This window comes from Gastrolobium bilobum, unplaced genomic scaffold (genome assembly GCF_033153095.1).
Source record: "Gastrolobium bilobum isolate Gb01-03AN ecotype WA unplaced genomic scaffold, APGP_CSIRO_Gbil_v1 utg35105, whole genome shotgun sequence".
Lineage (NCBI taxonomy): Eukaryota > Viridiplantae > Streptophyta > Magnoliopsida > Fabales > Fabaceae > Gastrolobium > Gastrolobium bilobum.
Window position 1 is genome coordinate 50,001 of NW_026899171.1, and position 25,070 is coordinate 75,070.

The window sequence follows — 25,070 nt, forward strand, 5'->3', positions numbered from 1 at the left end:
ATCGGCCAACAGGATTCGAACCCATACCCTTGTGAGGTGTGAGTCAAACCCTTTGCCAATTGTACCTACCTTTGTTGGCTCCAACATTTGATTGCTGAAATTGAGTAAATAATTAATAACACTTAAATTAACTAAATAATCAGTAAATCTAACATTAATGTTGATTTTCCTACACCTAAGATGACTAAGAAATAATCAATAATTTAATATCTTTTGTTAAATTTAAATGTTAAAATTTTGACTTTCATTCTTGACCCATGAACAATTACTTAAAATCCAATTAGATTTGAGCCTCAAAGATGACATGCGAATTTGCATAACTTAAAAAGTTAAAACACCCGTGGTATCTCAATTAGTAGCAAGAGAGTTGAGCAGAGGAAAAGAAAGATCTTAGTTCGATTCTGACATGTTATTTTTGGGAGAAGTTTAAATATCTTCACCCATGTACCTCTCCGCACTCCGGATTAGTCGCATAACCTGCTCAAAAAAATAATTAGTTGAATTAACTATAAATAAATAAAATGATGCACACACGAAAACATAGGAAAATGTAACATGTGATTTTATTTATTTTTTTATTAAACTCGATAATTTTACTCTTGCATCAAGAATAAAATAAATTCAATTCATAATTAATATATTGTAAATTAAAAAAAAAATCGTTTTTAAGTTGTGACGCTATTTGTAGAGTAAAAATAATATATTGTATCATATAAGTAATAAACCTTTTAGCAATTTTCATTTGTGTTTTTGTGTTATTAATTTTTTATAGTTACCTTTTGCCACCTGTAAAAACTAGTAAACTTTCTTAATTAATTAAAGGGATCATATGTGAATTGCGTTATGTTTGAGGGTATACGTGAAAGATTTTGGAAGGTAGTAGAAGGAATGGGGAGATCATGGCTCTCAAAATCTCCCATTTCGAGTCTGTAGATAATTTCATTTTATGTATAATTAAGATCTATTTTAATCCTTTACATATATATTATATATATATATATACATATATATATATATAGGAAAAATATTTCTCCAGCAACTTGAGATAAGTTTATCTCTGGCCGCCCCAGAACGACGTCGTTTTGTTTATTTATTTCCTTATATTAATTGATTCACCTTTGAACGGTTATGATTCTCTTTTTCTCTCTCTTCCTTTATTACCATTGATCCATCTTTGTATGATTATGATTTAGTAGCCGGAAATAAAGTTATCTCCGGCAACTTGAGAAATGATAAGCCCTGTATATATATATATATATATATATACATACATATATATATATATATATATATATATATGAGGCATGATCCTTTGACACCTCATCTGATAGTCATTAGATCAAAAAAGATCAATGGCTCTGATTTGTAAGCTTATGGCACCATTGATCTTTTTTGATCTAACGGCTCTCAGATGTGTCAAAGGATCCTACCCCTCTCTCTCTCTCTATATATATATATATATATATATATATATATATATATTTGTGTCGTTTTTTTTTTGAAAAACTAATATTAAACTAGTTCATTAGTTATATTAAATGATATTAAGTTATTTTTAATTAAATGTTTAATTAGTATAATTTTATGATGTGTAATAAAAAGACTAATTAAATACTTCACAATTAGTAAATTAAATTAATGTTAATTTTATTTAGAGAATCAAATTCATGTGGTATATAATTAAAGTCCAATTAGATTACCAAAAAAAAAAAAGTCCAATTACTTAGCCATCTTACTTATTTGAACAAACTACAAAGTAAGAAATGTATAGATGAATAGTTTTAGTTTTTGTTGATATCATTATCTTTTTACATTGTATTAACAATAATATTTGTTCTGCGAAAAATCTTGTTGTTTAATGATACTAAATTCAGTACGTAAAATGGAAATTTTTTGGAGTGCTACTATACATTGAGTTTTCGGTGCATCTTCCACTTACAATGTAACATGTATCTTTTTTTGTCAAAGTACTAATAAATAATTTATTTTAATGTTAGGTAAGAGGGTGATTTGCCAAAAAGTAAGACACGTGTCATATTATGAGTAGAAAATGCACCAAAAACTCAATGCATCGATGGCACCGAAAAAAATCTTCATAAAATGATATCTGCTTGATCCTAATTATTATTATTTTGTATATATATTTTTTCCGTTTAATTCGAAGCCATTTCATTTTTATAAAAAATATAGTGTTTAATAGGAGGAAGATTAATATATTGTTATTTTAATAAAAAATTATGAAAATGTAGTCGTTTTGAACCAATTTACAGATCTATTGCGCTCAGTTTCGCCCAATTTAGGCAAAAGCAGTCTCACCCAGTTTGGGCGAAATACTCAGGGGAGTAGCCTAATTTAGGCTGAACAAGTCTCGCCCCATTTGGGTTAGACTTAGCACACTAATATGCAATTTTCAGTTGCTTTCAATTCTCCACGTAATGCATCATCATCTACTATTCAAGTTATTAACATGTTCGAGGAAGATGAAAATGACCTTACCGGGGTTATGAACAACGACTATTATAATGACAATGATGAAAATATAGCAAATGGAAGATCGTCTTATTGCCTAGGATGCTAGTGCTTCGGACAATGATGAGAATCGCGGTCTGCTCGCGACTTAAGACCAAGAATATCATGATCGAAGGGAGTCTCAAGTCCCCAAAACATCGTGATATGGGCTCAACTCAATTACGACAACATTATTAAGGTAAGTTTTTAAACAACTCGTATATACATATATGGTTTTGTTTATGTAATTTTTCTTTTTGTTATTAGTACGAATTCGTACTTGCAGCTAATAAAGTCGTTACTCCTTTTTGGGATGAAATCTCACATTACACTTACATTGATTGGGATCATCCAAGCAAATAATAATCTTATACTGAGGGTTCGTGTTTAGTCAAGGGTCCATGGCAATTAGTGAAAAAGTTGTTTGTTAATCAATAATTTGCTTAAAATAAAGAGGTGCATGTGGCAATCAAGCAGAATCTTATAATGGAGCATTAAGAAGAGATTGTGGTTGAGAGCACACCTACTAAGTTAAGCATGAAAATTTGAAGGCTATTAAATAGGGTGGAAATCACAATTGCTTGAATGACCATATTTCTCAGGATCACAGACAGCTTGATTCTGATGTTATTGCTTCACTCGTACTAGGTATGTTATTGGAGAATTTTACGATTATGAAAAATTAATGGTATTTTTGTTTGTCTTAATGTGTACATTATAATTTTATTGTTAATGATGATAAAGAAGGAACCATTAGTCTCAATTGTACTAGTTCAGGAGAGGATCACACATTCATATGGATTCAAAATTTCATATAGAAAGGCAAGATATGTGAAGCAGAAAGCAATTACAATTATGTATAGTGACTGGGAGGAATTTTATGCATTTTTGCCCAAGTGGTGTGAATATATGTTTCTATTTCACCAAGTTTTGTTTATCATCTTCAAACAAATGATTATGTTGTCCAACATCGATTGGTTTCTGAAAAACATGTATTTCATCGCATTTTTCGGGCTTTCAGACAGTGTTGCGAGACTTTTTTCAATTCTTGCAATTAAATGGGGATAACTTGACATTTTAGAGCTTTCAATCGTGTCCAGATTGGGCATGTTAAAGCACTTGCTCTCGCCTGAAAAAAGGCAGATTAGTGTGCTAAGTCTAGTCCAAATAGGGCAAGAGTAGTTTAGCCTAAATTAGGTTAGACTCCTCTAGATATTTCGCTCGAACTGGGCAAGATTGTGAGTTTCGCCTAAATTTGGTGAAACTGAGTGCAATAGATTCGTAAATTGGTTCAAAATGACTATATTTTCATAATTTTGTATTAAAATAATAATACATTAAATTTTTTTCCTTAGTACGGGAGCAGGGTTGTAAATGGGCTTGACCAGCCTACAGGGGCCTACTGCCTAGTAAAATAGAAAAGGCCTAGACTTTAAAAAAAACATATTTAGAAAATAGACCATAGGCTTTTGTTTACATGTCGAGCCTATAAGCCTAGCCTACAAACTGGCCTATATCGTATTATTTATTTTAAATGAGATAAATTAAATTATTATTTTAATAATTTCGAATAATAAAGAAATATTATTTTAATTATTATTTAATTATTGAATGTTTAATAGGTTTAAACAAGGTAATAAGCTTAACCAAAGGCTTTTATTTTTTAAATATGGGTCGGCTAGACTTGTAATTTGGGGCCTACACAGGCTAACAGGTCAGGTAGACCCATTATTATTATTATTATTATTTACACATGCCTGACTTATTTAAGGCAAAGTCTAGTCTAGCCTATTTACACCGCTATAAGGGAACGTGATAAGAGAGACATTAGGTGTAGGGGTGTAAATGGGTCAAGTTAGGTCATGCTTTCTTTGATAGCCTAAACATATGTAAAATATTTAGAGCTTATACTGGTCTATTAGCCTATTAAATGCTTGATTTATAGATCTGACATTGCCTATTATAAAAAACTAAAAGCCCAACACGGCTTGTAAGACCAACTGAGTTGCAAACTAAAATTTATAGGCCCAAACCAACCTAAAATATAAAAGATAAAATTTCTTATTCACAAAAATCACATGAAATAATATTTTCATTAACAACACATGAAATAATATTCATAAAGATCACATGAAAATTTTATATATGTATACATATAATTTGCACTTTCTTTACTAATTTAATTTAATATTATATTTTAAATTTAAAATAAATATTTATTATTTATTAAAATAACATCATTCCTATTACTTTAAAAATTATTGTTACAAATCAGGATCTCAGAATATGTCTTTAAATGAACAATATATATAATAAATATATTATATTATTAAAAAAATTGAAAGACAAGCCTGCAGGTAGGGGTGAAACTGGGTCGTGCCGGCCTACAGGAGCCTACGACTCGGCCTACGTCAGGCCAAACCTGACTTAATATATTTTGTAAAATAGGTCGGGCTTGGGCCTTGAAAAAGCTTGTTTAATAAAAAAAGTCATAAGCTCACTTTCACAAGGCCTGACCTATAAGACTACAGGCCGGCCTGTATTATACTATTTATTTTAAATAAAATAAAATAGAATAAGTATGACTTGAAGAAAAAACAAAAGATATAAATTTAATCAATTGCAATTATTTATAACTTAATTATATTCGATTATATTTTAATAGAAATCTGACTTTATTTCTTATGTAGGAGGAACCAACATCTCAGCATGTTAGATTGTGTATATGAATATATTAAATGGGTTTTGGAAGATGTTATAATTACTACAAACTTCATGATGTGTTTGTTAGATTCATGTAGTTATTTTAATTTACATAGTATGGATTTGGTTGTTGGATCTGATAAAATATATGTTATTTATTTTGAGCATTTTGCTTTTGAAATTGACTTAAATGCAGATTGTATGAGTTTTGTTGTGATTTATGATTCTGTTTGGATGTTGAAATTATGATTTTTGGTTTAGCAACATAATTTGAGTATTTTGTAAAGTTGATTCATGGTTCTTCTCTTGGAAGTTAAAAATTAACAAGCTAACGGGTTAGGCTAGGCTCGTATTAGGTTGGGCTGGGTTAGGTTAGGCTATTTGTTTTTTTATAAACGGTCAAACCAGGTTAACAGTTAGACTCGTATTAGGCTAAGGCCAGACCAAATTGAAATTTTTTGACGTAGGCTTGGGCTTTTCGGTCCAAAGCTTGGCCCAACCCAGCCCACTTTCACCCCTACCTGCAGGTTTTTAAGACAGAATTTTTAAAGCAGGCCTATGTCTTAATTTTTAAATAGATTTTTCTAAAAATTAAAATCTACTCAAAATAGAGCAGACCATATCTACGTTGTGGTAGGCTGTAAACCCCTAATAGGTCGTCTAACGACCCTAACCCATTTAGGGCATGTTTTGTACACAGTATTAGATAAGGTCTGATAGGATAAGACCTGATAGTATAAGGCCTGATTTTATAAGACTTGATTAAATCTTAATACTATCTAGTGTTTGACAAGATATTGTATAAGATAACATCATCAAACATTTGGTATGCAATGTATAATACTAGATAGGATAAAAATAAGAGGAATGTTATATTTACAAATTTTCTGTTTACAAACTCTTACAAACTACACTAAGTATGATCAGTCATACTTCAATTAAGAATGTATGACTGGTCATACTTAGGGGGTGTATTAGATTAGGATTTTGAAAGAGTTTTTTGAGATAAAAAATCATAGATTTTAAAAGATTATTTTAGAATTGGACGGGCTTTAAAGACTTTTTTAAAAGACATTTTTACAATTAAGATTTCATAAGATTGGATTTTAAAGGATATTAATATAATTTATAAAATTTGAAAGGACAATATGGATTTATAAGATTTTAAAAAATCATATGAATTTTTAACAAACATTCAAAATTACAAGAGTCAATAAAAAAAATAACAAAAAAATGCAATGATATTAATAAAAAAAAGTAAAACCTAATATAATTTTTTCAATCAATAAAACATAATATAATTTTTAACAAACATTCAAAATTACTTAGCAACAACTCTCCACATATCTAAAATTATACTAGTCCTCTATGCATTAGTATTTTCTCGTTCATGTTCGTGGGTTTGACCAATGAGTTAAAAATTATCTTCTTCATTTGGTATCAGAGCTATGCATATATTATTATAAGACCTAATTTTTATTTATTTATTATAATAATTATAAATTTACATAAAGAACCTAAAGTTCATGATAAAATTTTGTTTTGAATTTTTTGCAATTGATCTTGAAAACCTTGAGGTTTTTGTTCTACGTGATGAGAGTTTTATAACCATATATCATATGCATGTTTTCATTGAATATTCTAAGAAAATTTTGAATCTGAATTTCAAGGTTTTATTACATGAAAGTTAAGAAAATTTCTCAAATCATTTTCAATCGATATATTAAAACCTGAATTTATGAGTATTCATTAAATTATTTTGGGGCTTTTGAAAAATAAATTTTTAGTTATCTATTGATACAAAAATTGTTTGAAATTGTTTCATATAGCGAAAGAATTTCGTTCATGAATGTATTGTTACGAAATATAGACTTTATATTATGAAAGTTTCAATCTTTCTTTAAATTGATCTTGTTTCATTGATGTAAAATGAAAATTGGTTTGGGGGTTTTATGTTATTTTCAGTACAAAAATCATACATTTTTGTGCCAAGAAAAATCACGACTTATAGTTTGAAAAATCATTTTTTAAACTTCTAAAAGCTCTCAAAAATCTGCTGTTTTTGAGATGTTGTTGTATTTTTTTCTGAGTTGTTTTGTGATGAAAATCGCTAAAAAATCTGCTTTTTTGAGCTTTGACGAAGCTCCCATGGCGGAACCTGGTTTTGAGCGGGTCAACCCATCAAAGGAAGAAGAAAACACTGCAATAGAGAAATCTCAAGAAATCCTAGGGGTTATGGTGTGATTGTGCGAGAGGCCTCCTATTTATATTTCTCAATAAAAAGTCTCACGAAATCCACACAAATAGAAAATCCATTAAAATCGTCAAATTTTTGAATACCACAAGATTGTTTTTCCTTTGTTAAAAATCCAGATTAAATACCAACGAATTTGGATGGACTCTAAAATAATATTTTAAAATCTTAATCGAATACCACGAGACTTTTTTTCAGTCCTTTAAAATCTTAATCGAATACCAATGAATTTTTTTGTCCGAAAACAATCCATTAAAATCATTTGAAATCCCAATCCAGTACACCCCCTTAGTGTAATTTGTAAAAAAAAGCTTGTAAACGGATCCTTCCTCTAAAAATAAATATTTTTGGCAAAAGTAACTTTTAATAATGAATTTATATAATTTTTTCAAATATATCAGATGATATTAATATTTATAGAAATCTGTTGATGAGTGTGTCCAAAAAATATATTATTTTTTTATACAAAAAAAAATATATATTATTTTTTATAAAAATAAATATCTCCAATATTTTAAAAAATTATATATTAAACAATTATTTTTTATTTCAATATATTAATATTAAAATAATATATTAATTATTGAGAATTGCATTGGTTAATACATCAATCCCTTATAAGGCCTAATCATACTCTCCTAGGCGTGATTAAGTAATCATGCTGTATAAGCTTATACTATACGATGGTCACACCAAATAGTTAAAAATGTCATAACATATAATATAAGCTTATACTATCAGGTCTTATACATCACACTAACGACGCCTTACACCCAATAAAACTACCAATGAAAAGTGACAAGTCACACATGACATCTAAGCCAGCAGAAATATGGGGAATAGTGACCAAAGTGCCACTGCTGACCAAAAAAATTACCAGACTACCACGCCAACAGTAAATTTTGCCAAAATGTCACGTGACATATTTCGCTACACTATGTAGCGAAATATGTGTGCAAATAATTCGCTACACAGTGTAGCGAAATATGTCACGTCAGACTACACAGTGTAGCAGAATTTCTACAATTTTGACACGTGACATTTTTGGTTCTGAGCAGTCTGACGTAGAATATTTCGCTACACTTTGTAGCGAATTATTTGCACACATATTTCGCTACATAATGTAGCGAAATATGTCACGTGACATTTTGGCAAAATTTATTGTTGTGACAGTCTAGTAACTTTTTTGGCCAAAAATTTGGCCAGCAGTGGCACCTTGATCACTGTTCCGAAATATGGTATAAATCAAAACGACATCATCTTGTCGATGTTAGTTCCTGGAACTTGCACCTTCCCGTACACACAAACATCCCATTACAAGTCAAATATTTGATTTTGAGCGTTCAAAATCTACAAGTTTCTTTTGGAATTGTGACACCCCTAACCCTAGAGATACTTCCCACTCATGGCCTCCGTCACAAGCTTTTGGATTTTCTCTCTCGCTTTTCTCCTCATCGCTTCCCCTCTCCTCCAAGGTCTGCTCCCCAAAATCCTAGATCTAGATCCGTTTTAGCTACGATCCGTGCTTCCGTGCACATGTTATAATTGCCATGATTTGTTGTTGGATTCATGAAAGAGATTCCATTTTTACAGACCCAGTTGCTCCCTTTCCAACTGCCTTTTGGGTTTTGATCTGCTTTATAACTCTTGTTAAAGTTTGAATCTTTTTGGGATTCTGACCTTTGTCGGGACCATAAGTGTTGTTCTGTTTTGATTTCCTAGACAGCATTACCACTTTGAAGTTAGAGAGAATGCAAAGATAACACTTTTAACGTTGGGCTATTGTATAATCAGGCACTTGGCATTTAACGTATAGTTTTTTTTTTTTTTTTTTTTTTAATTTGGGGTGGGTGAAGGGATGCATTTGGAACATTTGTTGAAAGCATTCAGTTGCATTTGGATAATTTCAATAATGAATTTTTAAAGTAGATTTCAAATTGATTCCGGATTTCAGTGGTTCCAAATAACTGATTTAGAGTCACCTGAAGATGCTATGCGACTGAATAAATGCATGTTTATCTGAATTTGTTCATCTTACTCTAAATTATATGTTAAAAAGATGCATGCATGTTGAATCAGCACCTTTTGCTGGCAACTTGGATCAACGTATCTCTTACTCTCTGTTATTTATTATTTTATTTGCCACATTGGATCTCACAAATAACTTGACAAATATGTTTACATGCATTTTGTGCATTACCATGATTAAATGTTGTTCTTTCTATTCGCTAGTTGCTAGGTGCCAGTCAGACTCAGATGAAGCTGTGGAGACCACTGAAGAAGCAACTGATATTGGCATCGTTGGTGATGATGCCCAAGACTTTGGTGATGAGATCTTCACTTCTGCTCCAGGAATTGATACAATATCTGTATTTCCAAAAAATAGCGCAAGATGTAAGAATGATTTTGTCTAGTGCACAAAAATATGGTTTATGACGTATTCATTTGTTTTGTTTGATAGGGGGTTAATTTTGTTTGTTCATATGAATATGATGCAGTGGTAACAGCTGGAGAAGAGACTGAGCTGCTCGTCGGTGTAAAAAATGATGGTAATTCAATCAAATTTGATACTCGTAGGCCTATTCAGCGTTGCAGTTTCATGCTTTCTAGTTTATTAACTGTTTTTCTTGTCACTGTTTAATAATTGTCTTTCATTCGTGTCTTATAACACCCATTTAAAATTCAACATATCTTAATTTTTGTGGTTCTTCTATATTATTGTCTTACTGGTGTTGGGCGGAGCGTGGAGAAAAAAATAGAGGCGTCTATCCATTAGATATTAGCTGATTTTGTGCATTGTATGGAATGAAAACAGGGGAGTCAAGCATGAATGTTGTTGCAATCAAGGCTAGTGTTCACCTTCCCTTTGATCATCGTATGCTCGTTCAGAATCTTACTGCTCAGGTAATAATTGGTTACGTAATATCCAATTAAACTGAGCTATTTATTCGTGTTAAAGAAATATACTGCCCATATTACTTTAAATGGTTATTTATGCTTGTTACCTTGTAATCAATCTTAAATTTCTAAATGATAAAATAGATGAAGAACCTCTATTATATACAACCAATATTGGGAATATGTTAATTATTTTTTCTAAAAACGAGATTTTCAAATACCCCTGAAAATAGTTTTGGTAGCAAAATCTAAAGTGTTTATGTTGTTTGGGTGCACAAAAGTTTGAAGATAACACTTGCTGGTTCTTTTTTCCCTTGTAAGACTAAGTTTTAGGACACTAGAACTGCTAATTTTCATATGACGATGATTGTTTTATTTGCCATCTATTGGCATGGCTTTTTAGGATTTTTTATGTGCGAATTTCATTTATTTGACATGCTTCTTCTGTGTGCAAAAAGGGGGTCTGAGGATGTATTGATGAAAATTTTCATTTCCTTTGATGTTGTTAAGTTAGATGATCCCCAACCATCTAAAGTAGTTCTCCAAGTCCTTTTGGGAACATTGAATTTGAACCATTTACTTTGGAAAATTATGGTTAATAAGTTATTGTACATGCTTTTGCCATTTCTTGTGAAGTAAATAGGATTCTGTGACATTATGTCAGTATCACTATTCTGATCCAGCTGATGTTATTGCATAATTAATTTAAATGCAATCTTTTGTTTTAACAATTCAGGGTTTCAACAATGGTTCTGTGCCAGCCTTAGCACAAGCTACTTTCCCATATTTATTCGCAGTCAGCAAGTTCTTGCAGGTATCTCCATTATTTTGTAGGCCAATGCTTTTAGTTTCTCAATGAGTAAAATCACAAAGTACTTCTACACTCATTATTGATAATGAGGTTTCTGTTATGCAGCCTGGAACTTTTGATCTTGTGGGCGCCATTGTATATGAGATAGAAGACCATCTATATCAAAGCACCTTCTTTAATGGCACTATTGAAGTTGTTGAATCTGGTGGTTTTCTTAGTATTGAATCTGTTTTTCTTGTTACTCTTGGAGCTGCCCTCCTTGTCCTCCTGGGGCTATGGATTCATGGTCAAGTACAAAACCTATCTAAGGTAATAAAATCTTTAATTTTTCAAATAATATGCTATTAAATGATTGTCATCAGCACTAGAGCTTGCTAATGGTACTCCTCGGTGCTCATTGACTTCACTTTTAATTTGTCCTGGTTTATACTAAGACTCTCTGCTTATTTGTTTGATTTGCTAACTACGATATGTCATGAGATCATAATTCATAACTCTAAAAGAATTATGTGGTGCTCTTCTTGTTATTTATCTATTTTTGCTAACAATGGTTTGTTACACGTATGTTACTTGTAAAAAAGTATATTGGCGCTTCCTAACACCATGGTTGGTTCAAAAGTCTGGCTAAATACTACTTCATGCTAACAGGGATTTGGCATACAGTGCTTCTTCAATAAGAGTATTATTAAATTCTACGGGTTCTGCCCTATATTCACTACCAAATTGAAAACTAGTATGAAATTGTCCTTTGTGGGAGGTTATTAGATGATCGAGGACTAAGAGAACCATACAATAAGCAGCAGCCTAGTAGGAGAAATCCTATTTGCAACATTTTATGTTAACTGATATTATTGGTGTCATCTTGGTTCTGGTTTTTAGTTATCTGGAGCAAGAGAATCCATTTACTCTTGGAGCATATAAGATTTTCTCTTTTAAGTTTGATATGTTTTATGGGGCACGATGCAGTTACTTATTAGGTCTTATGCATAAGATAATATTGAGAAAGGCGGTTGATCAGAATTCTAATTTAAAATAAAATGTCGAGCTTTTTTTGTTTCCCAATCAGCGAGCCTCGAGCAATGGTAAAATTGTTCCTTTGTGACTGAAAGGTCACAAGTTCGAATTCGGAAAACAGCCTCTTTGCAATTATGTAAGGGTAAAACTGTATACAAAGATTGCCCTCAACCCATTCTTACTAGTTGGGGTTTAATGGGGAGTGTTTTTTTTTTGTTTCCCAGTCAAGCCTTTTATTTGCTTTCTCTTTCTAATAACATCATGCCTGCAAATGAATATTTGGTCAGAAATCAAAGAGGGCTCCAAAAGTTGAAGTTGGGACCAGGACTACAGATGCTTCAACAGATGAATGGCTAGAGGTCTGTTCTTATGCTTTATACTATAATTTATTATTATATGTCACATTGTTGTCCATCAGGGGCACTTTTTCTGAAATATCTTTCTTTGCCCTGTATTTTGACAACCAGGGAACTGCATATGCTCAGTCTCAGTCTAGCAAATCAAAGAAGAAGAAGTAGATAAACTATTATTCTCAAGTTCAGCCACACAAGACTTTACCATGGAGTACAGAATCCTGTAACGGATTAGGTTTATGAGTTTGAGAGAGCACGAGGAACTAGTTCTGAATTTTTGGCTGAAAAACCTACCTTTCTGTTGTAGCTTAAAAGAGTTTTTCCATTTATTTATTTTTCCTAATGAAGTTGAGCTATATCTAAGAAAAACTAACAGGGATCTAAGTTAGGAAGGATACAACTTTGGAGAAATGGAAGATGTTTTATTTTAGTTAATGTTTATTTTATCTATATTTTTTGTGTTTATTGGCGGTGAATAGGGTGTGCAAAATAATCAAAAAATTGAATCGAACCATGAACCGAATCGAACTGTTTTTTAAAATAACTGGTTTTTAAAAATCAGTTTATGAATTGAATCAGTTTTTAAAGAATTAATTCATGAACTGAATCGGTTTTTAGAATCAGTTTAAGAACTGAACCATTTTGAATTGAATCATTTTTGAATTGAACCAAATTGATTTTTATAATTTTTTTTTTTCAAAATAGAGTCGATCTGAACTGGTTTTGAATCGAATTGTTTTCAATTGAACTGAATCATTTTTGAAGTAAACTATTTTTGAATTGAATTAAATTATTTAAATCAATTTAGTTCAGATTTTTAAAAAAAATCGATTCGGTTCGATCCTGATGGTGAATTTGGAATTTTGGGTTCCAGTTCATGTCTTTCCAGCTTTTATATTTATTGTGGGGTTATAATAATTAGTTATGGATTTATATTTGGTGATTAATGGAAGTGACAAGAGATTGATTGAAAGCGAATATGTAGGGTATGCAAGATTTTTTTATTTTATTTTTCTAGACACGCTTTCTTATTTGGTGTTTGCGATAGATTTTAAAAGCCTAGAACATCGTTATCTATCTAGTACATGGTGAAAACGTAATGGATTTGGAGCTACTTCGGTTGTAGCTTGTGGTGTTTTACAACTGTACGATATTAGTGAGTTAAGAGGTCTGGACTCGTGGTGCCAAAGGTTCCTAAAGTGATATCACGCATATTTAAAACTGGATTCTCCACAGCTCTCGGCTGTCGAAAGGTTATATTTATAAATTTTTACAAATTACATTATATATTTTTGGGAGTACATTAGTGTAATATATAAAGTAATTTGTAAAAATTTATAAAAAAATTTGTAAACGGATATTTTCTATATATGGGATAGGTTATATTTACAAATTTTTTTGTTTACAAATTACATTATCTTCTTCCGGGAGAACACTAATCACAGTATCTTCTCCTTCTGGGAGAACATAGTGCAATTTACATAAATTTATAAAAAAAAATTGTAAACGGATGTTTCCTTTTGTATATATAATAAGGATCATGTTACTCTGGTATATCGTTTATCCTATTTAAACTTAGGGAACAATTATGTTACATACACGTAATTCTACAAATTTTTTTATAAATCACACTCATTCATGTCGCTTTTTTTATTCACATGCAACGACTCACATCTAACCTGTGAGACTTCTGTTACCAAAATCGTTGTACAGACATCAGTTTTGCGAGTGAAATAGCACAAAGGGTTGGTACTCTGTTAAGTTTGTAACGTTATTATGTTGGTTATAGTATGTTTTGCTCGTATGACAGAGAGCCAGGGAGTGACAAGCATGTACGATCGCTCCTTTGGAAGCTATAACGAATGATAAAGCCCGAGAAAGAGTGAACAGTCATTGTCCTTAATCCTTATTGCGTAAGGTTTTTTATATCTTGGTCCTTCTTACAAACTTTTCTAGCTCAGTCATTATTATTGTAAGTAATGCCAATGATGTCAAAATAATAACATAAAAATGGGGAAAGCCAAACCTATTTAACAAAAAGTGAAAAATTAAAGGCTGCTTTCGGTGGATCAATAAGACACAGACCATATGTTAAAAATACTAGCAGGTCAACCTTTCATGTGGAGAGAGTGGAAACATTGCGAGTTTTTTTTTATCAAAACGATGAACGTTGAAGTAATACAATGTAAAAAGCATTTATTAATGCCATTTAAGTAGGTTGAGACACATGTGTTACATAAAGACATGCATTTAGCTGGCGGTTGAGAGCTTCATGCATTCAATGAACGATCATGTCATTTGCTCATAGAAGCTGGTGTGTGGACGTTAATGATTTTTTCCTTGAGGATCCTATTCATACATGGGGCCCCTTGGACCATGTGAAGTTCTTAATTTCGCTCTCACTGGGCGTTCGGTGATAATATCCAAGATTGTTATATATTAGGCTCACAAATCTCACACAATATACTCACCTTCTATCAAACCATAGAAGCTTAGTAGCTTCTCAGTTCCAACTCTGCCCTGTTCTTTTCTCTTCTGTTATTGTTTATTTGTCATAAGGAATTGTAATTGCAGTTCCCTATGCAGATTTTCACCCGGCGCCAAGGAGCACTTCTGTGCTTCTGGTTGTCTGTGCTTTTTGTGGTTGTAGGCTTTTGCTATGGAGACCATAGTAAAGTTGAGGTAGTTGGACTGGGAGAATGTGCAGACTGCAAAGAGAACAATATTAAGACAAGCCAGGCTTTCTCAGGTATATTATCTCAAAAGTCATACATAGTACATGCATATTTTTATTTTTAACCATTTAGTTGTGTATCAGTACTTATGATCACACTGAACAAGTGGACCCCGTAACGTGTCCAATTTTGTGGTGTATGGACTTTACTAATGTAAGAAGTGACAGATATACAAAACCATGTGAATTTTATACTCCAGCTTCTCCTACTTATTTGGAGACTCACTGTTCCTTTTTAACTATTTTGACTTGAAAAACAATTGAAAATAGAGGCTGATTTCAATTAAACATCATGTTAATAAACGCTTAGTAAAGAAGCCAAATTCTAGAACCTAATAATCTTGTTTTATTAATTACTTTTCTGTAGGGCTACGTGTAACAGTAGACTGCAAGGCAGCAAATGGACACTTTAAAACGAGAGGGGTTGGTGAGCTTGATAAAGATGGAAACTTCAAGGTATCCCTTCCTCATGACATTGTAAAAGCTGGTGAACTTAAAGAAGAATGCTATGCTCAGCTACATAGTGCATCAGCTGCACCTTGTCCTGCCCACAATGGTCTTTATGACACCAAAATTGTCATCAAATCAAAAACTCATGATGACAAACACATCCTCGGTCCTACAGGGAAACTCAAATTTTCATCAGTGACCTGCACTTCAGCATTTTTTTGGCCTTTCTTCAATCACGCACCTTTGCCTAAGCTTCCCCTTCCACATTTCCCCTTCCCTCCTAAAGTCTTTCCACCATTTCCACCAAAGTTTTTCCCTAAGCACCCTATCTTTCCTCCTATACCTATCTATAAGAAACCTCTTCCTCCACTTGTGCCTATATATAAGAAACCTCTTCCTCCACCAGTTCCAGTCTACAAGGAACCTCTTCCTCCACCTATGCCAATATACAAGAAACCTCTTCCTCCACCTGTTCCAATATACAAGAAACCTCTTCCTCCACCTGTTCCAGTATACAAGAAACCTCTTCCTCCACCTGTTCCAACATATAAAAAACCTCTTCCTCCTCCGGTTCCAAAGGTCAAGAAGCCATGCCCGCCAATATATAAGAAACCCCTTCCTCCACCTGTTCCAATATATAAGAAACCCCTTCCTCCACTTGTTCCAATATATAAAAAACCCCTTCCTCCACTAGTTCCAATATATAAGAAACCTCTTCCTCCACCAGTTCCAATATATAAGAAACCCCTTCCTCCACCTGTTCCAATATATAAGAAACCCCTTCCTCCACCAGTTCCAATATATTACAAACCTCTTCCTCCACCTGTGCCAATATATAAGAAACCTCTTCCTCCACCAGTTCCAATATATAAGAAACCTCTTCCTCCACCTGTGCCAATATATAAGAAACCTCTTCCTCCACCAGTTCCAATATATTACAAACCTCTTCCTCCACCTGTGCCAATATATAAGAAACCTCTTCCTCCACCAGTTCCAATATATAAGAAACCTCTTCCTCCACCAGTTCCAAAGGTCAAGAAGCCATGCCCACCAAAGATTAAGCATCCACTTCTACCACCAGTTCCAATCTTCAAGAAGCCACTTCCACCTTCCATTCCCATTTACAAGCCGCTTCCTCCTCCTGTTCCAATTTACAAACCACCATTGGTTAAACCTCTTCCCCCTTTCCCAAAGTTGCCTCCGTTCAAGAAGCCTCCATGTCCACCTCTTCCCGAGATCCCTCCAAAGTACTTTTTCCATCACCCCAAGTTTGGAAAATGGCCTCCACTACCTCTAAAGCACTTTTTCCACCACCCCACGTTTGGAAAATGGCCTCTACCACCTTTTTCTCCTCATCCATAGTCTATATGTTGCAGAGCTAGATGGCTCTTGGGTTTGCAAAATATACATGCATGTTTTCTGTATTCTAGTTTTTGCTTTGCGTATCATCAAGGATTTATGATTTGTATTGTTGCAAATAAAGCCTTCAAGGGATAGGGCATGTGAACAGAAAAGCCCCTAGTGAGAACAGAGAAAAGAAAAATAGAGAAATGTTTTTTTAATATGTTTGGTGTAGTTGAGTGTGATCAATTGTTGTTCTTGAGTGAAGATCACAGGATTTTTTGTTTTTTTGATTGATTTCACATGTATATAAATGCGTGGTGATGGTATTTCCCACCTACTGTATTGTGTTATGCAACCAAATCCATTTATATTCTTGATGATTGTTACTTTCAGTGGAAAACGAATAGGCTTTTCACATAACTTTGATTCGCTAGAGGAAGTACCTAACTTACATTTTCTGTAAACATTAAATCCAGTGGATCTAACTTTCTCAGCATTTTCCATATTACTTGCATTGAATTAGATGTACCCCACGCTTAACAAATCCATGAACATTAATGTATGACAGTACACTGCCTTTAAGCATGTATGATTGCCTTAAAAGATGTTCACCAATAGAGACTAAAGGATTCTGGTCCTACAACCATAAATTTGGGATCTGTAATTACATCTATCAAAGGGTCCATCCACCAAATCACATTTGCTAATTAAACCCATCTGGCCTACAGATTTTCATCTTTTGATAGTAATTGGTAGGAAACGCCCGCATCAAGTATTCATGAAGAAATTTAGTTGATTTTCATGCATTCTAATTTGTTGAATAATTCACTGGTCATAATGATAATGATTAATGAAAAACCTTAAGCTGTATACTTAAAAAAAAAAAAAAAAAAAGGAAAAAAAAAAAAAACAGAAGCCTGTTTTAGTATATCTATCAATTTTATTTCACGGGTATATATAAGGCGATTAATAATATATACTTGTAGTTAAAAGATATTTTATTCTTTCAAATCTATCACAGAATCCAAGCCTAGGAGGTGGATTCGTACGAATCATTAAAAAAAAAAAAAGGCATACTGAGTGCCATTTTATGCAAGATCTACGGAGACAAAGTTTAAACTAGTATTATTTTTTGGTTTAACAAAAACCTGATACATTTTATCTACTGGTAGATAATAGCTAGTAATATCTAGAGAATGTTAGATACCCAAAAAAAAAGAATCATATTTCTTTTTGGATATGAAGAAATGGCAATCAACCAAATATAAGAGCTAAAATTATGAGAACTAGGAGGACTGGTTAGCCAAAAGCCTCCCATGAACGTTACAAGTTACAACTAACAATTAACAGAGCTAATATCTCATACTGCAGGGTGACTGCGTTTTCTGTATTATCCAAAAGTTTGAGAGCACATTGAGAATCTTCAATGTAATCTATGTCATTAATAATGAAAAGTAATTACAATAATTTATAGAAAAATGTTATATTTACAACTTTTTTCGTTTATAAACTCTTATAATTAAATTTTAACCATTGATTTTCGTCTATAAGATGATTATAATTTATTGACTCACACTTATTAATTAATTATTAATTCTCAATAAATTATAACCGTCAGATTGATGAAAATCAATGGTTAAGATTTAATTGTAAAAATTTGTAAACGAAAAAAAGTTGTAAATATAACATTTTCCTAATTTATAATGTACAATTATTATTTAAAATCTCCATAGTTTGTAATATGATTATGTAATAATAATAATGATGATGATGATGATTAATACTTTTTTATTTATAAGCTCAAATAAAATATAAAAAATTAGTTTGAAAATCAAAGCATAACATTTCCACCTTTTTTTTAATATAACTTATTTATTTATATTAAGATATTTATCAAAAAATATTTTAATATGATCTAAGACACCTATAAATAATTTATCTAAGAGATGGATGCTTTATATAAAAATAAATTAAAGCAAACAGATATAAAATAATTAATTTGAGTATATATAAGTTATAATTTTTTAGCAAATATAAATAAATATTTTAGAGTTATGTTAGAATAAACTCTAATTTACGACATGCAATTTTATAATTTACGTGTACGTATTTGTTATTTGAAATTCTTTTGGGGGATGACTATATTGTCACATAAAAAGTTGAAAATAAATTTAAATTCATATTAAAATCCTCAAAATTTTATTTGGAGATAACTACATAAGTAGATAAATATTTTTCTTTTTGGTTTTATTAATTAGAGCCATATTTAAGAATTGTTTCAGTTTCAGTAAATGTTTTCATTTGATGTTTAAAGTCCTTTTGTTTACTGCTTCATAGAAAAAAAAATTGTCTCAAAATCTTCAGGATAACTAAATAGGATATTTAAGGGAAAAAGAAAAAGAAATTAAAAAAATGATTTAATATTTTTTTTCAAAAGTCTAAGAGAATAATTTCTAAGAAACCAAAAAAATAAATACATTATACAAATAATCTTTTTAGGTGATGAACTTCGGCAAAAAAATTAATTTATTGTTTTTTTAATAAAAAATTACGAATAAGTAATCGTTTTGAAATTAATTACGAAAATATAGCAGTTAAACACGCCCCATAGGGGCGTGATCGGTTGGAAAGAGACACGCCTAATGTTGGGCGTGTTTCACCAGGTGCTGCCACGTGACACAAAAGCCAACAGTTTGACCGTAAAACTTTGGAAGTCCATAATTTTTGACTCGGGTATCCGAATTAGGTAAAAAAAATTTGAATCTACATAACTTTTCGAGATATACGTAATGACACCTCATTTGGCATATTTTGTCTCTCACAAAAAAAATTGAATTTACAATAATGATACCATAAGAACGTTTAAACAAAAATTAATGGACAGAAAACCACTATTATGATTAGAAACTTTAATAATGAAGATCCTTCTGATTATGGTAAGTTATGATAAGGTTAATTATGTATGTTATTGACTATATATTAAAATTTTGAATGAAGAATTTTATGAAATTTATAATTAATAAAAGTTAACATTTGTCGGTGACAGAATATCGAATAATTTATATTAAAAAGTTAAGTGAGTGTTTTTCGTTTTATTTTGATTTTTAAATTTTTGTTCATGATTATAAAAATGTTAGATTATTTTTAGTAATAATTATAAGGTAACAAAGTCATGTCATTTTTAATAATTATGGTATCATTGTTGTAAATTCAAATTTTTTTGTGAGAGACAAAATAGGTCAAATTAGGTGTCATTACGTAGATCTCGAAAAGTTATGTGAAATCAAAAAAAAAATTACCTAATTCGGATACCCGAGTCAAAAGTTATGGACTTCCAAAGTTTTACGGTCAAATTATTGACTTTTGTGATACGTGACAGCACCTGGTGAAACACGCCCAACATTGGGCGTCTCTCTCCTCGTTCATGCCCAACATTGGGCGTGTCTCTCTCCTCGGTCACGCCTAACATTGGGCGTGTCTCTCTCCAACTTGGTCACGCCCCATATGGACGTGAGTCACGCTTAGGTCACGCCCAACATTGGGCGTATCTCTCTCTAACCGGTCACGCCCCTATGGGACGTGTTTGACTGCTATATTTTCGTAATTACTTTTAAAATGATTACTTATTCGTAATTTTTTATTAAAAAAGCAATAAATTAATTTTTTTTTCCGATGAACTTCACTTGAAGTTTAAAATTAGTTACTTTTAATTTCTTTCATGATTTATTTCTCGTTTTTTTTTAATCTAAGGCGATTTGAAATTGTATAACAATTTATTTTTGCCAAGGAACAAATGGTAAGATGCGGTTATACCCCTCACCTGTCTCATTTTAAGTAACAATTATAAATTTGTACGAGACTAAGATTTGAAATTGTTAAAAGTACAAAAAAATTGAATTATATGATATAATCAAAAAAACTTTTTTTTTTTTTTTGACATACTGCCATTTATAAATCAAAACTAAAACGCGGAAAAAATAATGAAAAAATAAATGACAAATTAGAGTAAATCATAAAATATATTTTAAGTTTTTCATTTTTCCAAAAAGATTTTTGACCGTAGTAAAGCAATTGATTAAAAGATATATTAGATTAATGTATTTTCGAGAAATTTACCGAAAAGAAAATGTATTTTCGAGAGAAAAAAATTCACATTAATACAATTAATCCCGCAGGTTAATCTTACTATGGACTAATCCCATGTTGTTTCCATGCTAGACTAGTACTTATATATATATATATATATAAATGAGTTTATCCTTTATCATTTATTGAGATAATTTTATCTTCGACTACTAAATCATAACCGTACAAAGATAAATGAATGTGATAAAGGAAGAGAGAGAAAGTGAATCATAATCATTCAAAGGTGAATTAATTAATATAAGAAAATAAATAAACAAAATGATATAGTTTTGGGTGGCCGAGGATAAACTTATCTCAAGTTGCCGGATATATATATATATATATATATATATATATATATATATATAGAGAGAGAGAGAGAGAGAGAGAGAGAGACAGGATCCTTTGACACCGGTGTCAAAGAAAAAGTTTGACACCTCATCTGAGACCCGTTAGATTAAAAAAAATCAACGATTCTGATTTGTAAACATGTGACACCATTGATTTTTTTTAATCTAATGGTTCTCAGATGAGGTGTCAAACTTTTTCTTTGACACCGGTGTCAAAGGATCCTGCCTCATATATATATATATATATATATATATATATATATATATATATATATAGTTAGATGACCAAAGTATTTAATTAGAAGTACTCTTATCTCTTCCTCATTCAATTTTCTTGGAAAACTAGATTCCTATATTCTTGAATTGGGCAGCAATTGCTTCATACTTTCACAATACAAGAAAACATCATCATGAACACCAAAACCCTAGGGTTTAAAGTTTGAGCCCTTCTCTCCACTTGTATCCTTTTATGTGACTTCGTTTTTGTCCCACTTGCTCAAAGAATCACAAGGATTCCCACTAGAATTTTTCACCTTTAGCGGATTGGAACTGGATTAGTTCTCTCAGCTATTTCCATGGTAATTGCTGGTTTTGTAGAAACACGTAAATTATATGAACTTTGAACACAACATGGTAGATAATATAGAGCTTTTGGGGTGTAATAAATTCAACATTTTGAAGTGCAAGAATTGTTCTATAGAGAGTGTTTTCAGTGCAAACGTGCGGTTTGCTCATAGTTCCAACTCAATGTAGGCAATTAAACACGATGGTCGTGTTTACTGCGAGACTTAATCCAACACCTTATGACATGAGTTGGCGACAATCATGTATGTCTGTCCCCGTTCATGAAAGCATCTCTTTCTTTCAAAAGAATTCGCGACATATCAAACTCTGATAAGATTCTTCGTTTTGCATCGAAATAAACCACACACTCCACTATTTTTACAAGCTCCCATCAATTTCTTTGAAATTCAATTTTGCAAATATACTCAATACAATAGTTGTACTAAAAATATCTTCATTCTATACTATCAAAGTACGAGATTGGTAGCATTAGTGTATATATTTTTTTTTTAAAAATGTATTAATTTGATTTTTTTTCTTCTCAAATTGCATAAGTGATAAAAAAAAACCGTCTGATCAGATCAGAGATCATAGTGAGAGTGGTGTTTTTACAACAAAATCATTAATTGCTTTATGCCATTAATTGCACTGGTCAGTCCTCAGAACACCTAATGTGAAAGTTGTGATTTGACAGTTAACTTATTCTCCTCATAAAATAAAGAGTGGGACACTTAACTTCCGGTGCTTTAGGGAACAGTGATCAAAGTGCCACTGTTTATCAACTTTTTTATCTAAATGCTACGCGAATAGTTTTATTTCTCAATCTATTACGGGGGCAAGTTCGCTACCCGGTATAGCGAACTCGATTTGCTGACGTGTCATAAAACCAAGTTCGCTATCCCATGTAGCGAATTTGGTGTCCACTAGAAACATGACACGTCAGCAAACTGAATTCGCTACACCAGGTAACGAACTCGCCCCCGTGACAGATTGAGAAATAAGACTGTTCGCGTGACATTTAGATAAAAAAGTTGATGAACAGTGACATTTTGGTCAATGTTCTATGGTTTAGATTAATAGGATTACTTGATCTAAAACTAATTCATCTTTTCATTCAGTAATCATTGCCTCCCTCTTTAATTTTTTTATTTATTGGAGTGTTTATCTCTTCTCTGTTACATTATTTTATTGAAAGCTAGCTACTTCTTCTTTTTTTAAATTTTCATTCCTCAACCCAAGGTGGTGACTTGCCCTAATGGCAATTTTTACAAAGTCTAGACTTTGGACCTCTCACTTCCCACTTCGCTTCAAATTCCTGCTAAAAATAAGCGTAGCTTGCTATTTTTTTTTGAACTACAAAGTACAAGCAATAAAGCAAACATGATTTAATGAAGATATGGAAATACACGACGGTTAAATGGCAAAGAAATTAAAATAATGTATTTAAATTAAATAATTACGCATTTAATGCTGTTTTGTAAAAAATTACACATCTACTGCACAATGTGACGCCACTTTTGGGCGTCACATGTGTGCTCTATATATTTCCTCACCCCCTCCATTCAATTCACACCTCTTCTCTCACTCTTCATATTTCTCTTCTCCACAACCATTCCTTTATCTTTAATTTAGTATTTGAATTTTAGTTCTAATTCTATTTAAAAATGAGCTCAAATCCTGATTCTGTTCGTGTTGTGTTATATTACAATGGTAGGAAGGTAGAAGGTCGACAAGGTGTCATATTCGAAGGTGAAAAAAGGCCAACACGTATCCAACGCAACACAACCATTGGTGAACTACATCAGAGAATTCGACAGAAGTTAAGTCTTCAAGACAACCAATGTATCACTGAGATCACGACAAGGGTGTGGCAAGGTGATAAATACATTAGTTTGAAAGTGCTTGACGATGAAGACTTGGAGATGACAATGGAAGAATTTTGCAACCAGTCAAGGACAGATTTTCTAGAGTTGTATGTCGACATCGTCGCAACCGAGAATGCTCCCATACCGGTGAGGTCAGTTTATTTAAATTCTCCCCATCTTCCAGCTTCTCCTGCCGCTCATGCGTCTCTAGTTGGTAACTTTTCTGAGGGAGATGAAAATGATCCAACTTGGGAAATGCACGACGAAGATGATGATGACGACGATGAAAATATGGCAATGGAAGAACATCTTCTGGCGGAGGATGCTAGTACTTCAGAAGGAGATGAATCTCGTGAGATGGGTGCGTCTCAAATCCCAATATTCCATCAACCAGTCGTCGCGCAAATGCCGCAGTTGAATGACGTTGCGTCTGCTCCGTATAGTATTCCACAAGAAGGTAATTGTTCCCATTTGTATACTGCGTGAATAAATAACTGATTTAATACCTGAATTAGTAAGTTCGTATTAAAAAATTATAATCCGCAATTGCAGGTGACACAGATGTTATTCCTTTTTGGGAAGGAATTCTGCATTATTCTTACATTGATTGGAGTTATCAGAGCGAACAAGAATCATGTACTGATGGTTCGGTGTCTGGATCGGCTTCGATACAAGGTCCGTGGCAACTGGGTGACATGTTATTTTTCAATCAAGAATTTGCGACAAAAAAAGATGTCCAAATGGCACTTAAGCACAACCTTATTAGGGAGCATCAAGAAGCCATTGTAATTGAGAGCACGCCTGCAAAGTTGTCCATGAAATATTGTGCGTACGATCAAGGTTGTCTGTGGCGCGTAAGGGCGATCAAACCGGTGTTTCGTGAAAATTGGAAAATAACGAGATGGGGTGGAAAACACGAATGTGTGAATGAGCACATTTCCCAGGGTCACAGACAGCTCGATGCGGACGTTATTGCAGATCTCGTGATAGGTACCTTTTTGTATTTTAGATGTGTGAATGAACACGAATGTGTAATTAAATTCGTTCGATGTTATCGAGGCACTGATATCCTCTTCAATGCAGGGATGATAAAGTCT

General features: G+C 32.3%; 2 protein-coding genes across 2 annotated transcripts; both read left to right on the forward strand.

Moving 5' to 3' along the window:
* Positions 1–8,772: 8,772 nt before the first annotated feature.
* Positions 8,773–12,955, forward strand: LOC133287958 (translocon-associated protein subunit alpha). The gene is made up of 8 exons (XM_061485657.1): positions 8,773–8,940; positions 9,698–9,859; positions 9,964–10,014; positions 10,281–10,369; positions 11,100–11,177; positions 11,280–11,483; positions 12,476–12,547; positions 12,656–12,955. Exons 1-8 carry the CDS (start codon positions 8,871–8,873, stop codon positions 12,704–12,706), a joined length of 777 nt encoding a protein of 258 aa, XP_061341641.1. The 5' UTR covers positions 8,773–8,870; the 3' UTR covers positions 12,707–12,955.
* A 2,141-nt stretch (positions 12,956–15,096) lies between these two features.
* LOC133287963 (proline-rich protein 4-like) lies at positions 15,097–17,087 on the forward strand. Its single transcript, XM_061485663.1, has 2 exons — positions 15,097–15,290; positions 15,643–17,087. Exons 1-2 carry the CDS (start codon positions 15,122–15,124, stop codon positions 17,085–17,087), a joined length of 1,614 nt encoding a protein of 537 aa, XP_061341647.1. The 5' UTR covers positions 15,097–15,121.
* Positions 17,088–25,070: the final 7,983 nt, after the last annotated feature.

What these genes read in the sequence shown, in the direction of transcription:
- LOC133287963 (XM_061485663.1), top strand. Translation starts at nt 15,122, where the DNA reads ATGCAGATTTTCACCCGGCGCCAAGGAGCACTTCTGTGCTTCTGGTTG. An exon ending in GACAAGCCAGGCTTTCTCAG is followed by an intron (nt 15,291 to 15,642) that starts GTATATTATCTC and finishes ACTTTTCTGTAG; the next exon opens with GGCTACGTGTAACAGTAGAC.
- LOC133287958 (XM_061485657.1), top strand. Translation starts at nt 8,871, where the DNA reads ATGGCCTCCGTCACAAGCTTTTGGATTTTCTCTCTCGCTTTTCTCCTC. An exon ending in CGCTTCCCCTCTCCTCCAAG is followed by an intron (nt 8,941 to 9,697) that starts GTCTGCTCCCCA and finishes TCTATTCGCTAG; the next exon opens with TTGCTAGGTGCCAGTCAGAC. An exon ending in TCCAAAAAATAGCGCAAGAT is followed by an intron (nt 9,860 to 9,963) that starts GTAAGAATGATT and finishes AATATGATGCAG; the next exon opens with TGGTAACAGCTGGAGAAGAG.